Source organism: Wyeomyia smithii, chromosome 2 (genome assembly GCF_029784165.1).
Source record: "Wyeomyia smithii strain HCP4-BCI-WySm-NY-G18 chromosome 2, ASM2978416v1, whole genome shotgun sequence".
NCBI classification, from domain to species: domain Eukaryota; kingdom Metazoa; phylum Arthropoda; class Insecta; order Diptera; family Culicidae; genus Wyeomyia; species Wyeomyia smithii.
The window spans coordinates 243381545-243384315 of record NC_073695.1 but is presented as its reverse complement, the minus strand read 5'-3'; the positions used below and the strand labels follow the sequence as shown (position 1 = coordinate 243384315).

At 42.6% G+C, this 2771-nt stretch overlaps 1 protein-coding gene across 1 annotated transcript; it reads left to right on the top strand.

Moving 5' to 3' along the window:
- The first annotated feature begins 668 nt into the window (after positions 1 to 668).
- LOC129723986 (uncharacterized) lies at positions 669 to 2153 on the top strand. The gene is made up of 2 exons (XM_055678529.1): positions 669 to 932; positions 996 to 2153. The coding sequence occupies exons 1-2, from the start codon at positions 839 to 841 to the stop codon at positions 2150 to 2152; spliced, it is 1251 nt and encodes a 416-aa protein (XP_055534504.1). The 5' UTR covers positions 669 to 838; the 3' UTR covers position 2153.
- Positions 2154 to 2771: the final 618 nt, after the last annotated feature.

The window sequence follows — 2771 nt, the reverse complement described above, 5'->3', positions numbered from 1 at the left end:
CCTTTTCACCCTATTTTTGCGTATTTTCCCGTGCCCTGCACAGGATGAAACTATCACCAATCGATTTATTGACCAATTTTACATAAGAAATGCTATATTTCAGGTTGCTAGCTCAGCGGCATTATTTTGTGGGAGTTTGGGTCCGTTTTTTTCCAGTGTGCGGTGGTCTGAATACCAGAGACTGTAAGGTACCCATGTTGTGTGCAAATTCGTATAATAAAGATCGCATCATCAACTTTGCTCGTCCAGATCTCAGTTCTTAATAAATGGCAGCTAGTATCATTCTTAGCCCTCTCTAGACTCTTAGTGCGAATTACCTGCAAACACTGGGGTATAAGAATTGACAAGAAAAAATGAAAAAAAGGACAAAATGTATTTACAAAAGTATACCTATTCCAGTTTTTTATTTACCCTCTCATAACAATCCAAGCTTCATACACCATTAGGAACGATTAGTTCAGATTTTGGCCAATTGTATCAATTTTATGACCTATACTGTAAAAATAATCAGAAAGTACAAGAAGAGTGATAGCAGATAACAAGCAGTTCACTTTCTACAACATTGATAATGGTGGTTACGGCTTGATTGATAAATCAAGCACCGAAAAGTTTGGTACAACAAAACAAACCAGAACAGAAGGAGCTTAGTTTATACCAGAAGTATCACCTGTATGCATTTCGAATTATTAGAGTGAACAATTTAAAATTATCGACACCACACCGGGGTAATAAAAATACCTGATCCAGTGATAGCACCAGTTTTAATCGCCAATTGACGTATGGAGTGAAATCTGCGAATTTCCATTCCGTCATTTCAAATCAAACGGTTGGCTTAAGCATGCGTCGTCTTCTAGCGCGTCTGATTCTAGCAGTTTTGCACTATTGTTGGACCTCTGCTTTTTCACCAGTGAACACCGACAGCTTTCGATTTGGTAAGTGACGTAAGTAATCTCACTGTTGTAACCATAGAAACTAACCCAGTCGCCTTCCAACAGCACCAACATGTTCGCTGAATATCAACAATCAGCTACCGCGGCCTCAGCCACTGATTCTCATCCCTGGAACAAAAAACTTTCGTTACCCTGTCTCGGACAATCGCCTGCTGCGATTGGACGTGGGTGAAACAATTGAACTCGCCTGTGACAGTAGCGGGTTTACGCTATTCCCAAGTGCTCGAACTATCGTCGTAACTTGCGTTTTCGATACCACATTTAACTTCAACAGTACAATGTACACTTTCGAGGACTTCTCCTGTACCCGACTGTGGTACAGCGTGGCACGACGCACCGGTCAAACGTGTGAAACCACGGCATCGCTGATCGAAATTGGTTTCGATATGGAAGATCGGTTCCCGAAGTTCTTGGATGTTTGCCACAACGAGGAGACGTTCGAAAATCACTGGGTGAGGCATGAATTTCACCGTCCCAATGTCGGCTATCAGTCGAGTAATCCACGACCCAGCTGGTATCAGGGAGACTTCTATCCTGGAATCTATGTTGATAATCTGTACACGATGAACAGGCAGCGTGAAACGGTTGCAAAGATCTTGCAATCCCAGGAGCTAGCGGATAGTATTGTCGGTGATTACGACAGCATGCGCTACATGGCTCGGGGTCACATCGCGGCCCGCGTCGACGTGATCTACGGAACGCAGCAAAATGCAACCTTCTGGTTTCTGAACGCTGCACCGCAGTGGCAGGCATTCAACGAAGGCAATTGGCTGAAGATTGAGGATAGTACGCGCCGATTTGTGGCGGCTCGCAATCTCGTTGTTACCGTGTATGGTGGAACTTACGGGGCTCACACGCAAACCGACGCGAACGGAGATCAGCAGCCAATTTTCTTGGATTTCGATCCGGATGGAACTCAGCGACTGCCGGCACCGAAGATCTTCTACAAGATTCTGTATGATGAAGATAGCAAGGCCGGAATCGCGCTCATTGGAGTCAACGATATTCATCTGACCTCGATGGAGCAAATCATTAGCGGAGGTTATATGCTTTGCGACAATGATATTGGGGACAAAATCAACTGGATCGACTGGGATAGAAGGAATTTTTCCCGAGGATATTCGTATGCCTGTGAAGTGAATCCTTTCCTGCGGCGTATCGGACATCTGGCTGAGTTGGATGTTCCTAATTTGCTTCTTTAAATGGGACATTTTTTTCGATTGCAAATAAAGTGAAAATTTTATTCTCAAATACATTTCTTAATCCTCATCTATTCAAGTCAAGATTTTGGGAATATTTCGAAATAAAATCATATTAAAAAGAATATTGAAAAATTATTCAAGCAATGGAAAATTGTGAGATTAAGGTGAAACAGTGTTGAAGCCACGAAAAGCCGACTTCGAGCCATCACTTTTAATTTTCAAAAGCACATGACTTTGAAAAAGGTTATGTGTTTTTTTTTTATAAGATTTGAACCACTGCGACCATTATTTTGATCTTTTGTGGTATACCTCTTCTTTAGTCTAGGTACTCGTGGCAGACATATCACTATGGATGGAAGTGATCTTCGTTGTCATATCGCACCCTTTCTCCCAATTAGGCACTGAATTTCGTATGAAATGTATTACCTCATTAGGATCCGAAGACCAGACCTCAAAAGGCTCCAAAGTTCCTTACCCAAAGGCTCTTATTCTGCGCTGTATTAGTGCACTGCAGTGGCAGAGCAAATGTTCTGCGGTTTCACATTCGAACCCACAGAGACGACAAATTCCGTCATCTGACTGACCAATTTGTTTCAGATGATGCTTACTCGAGCAACAA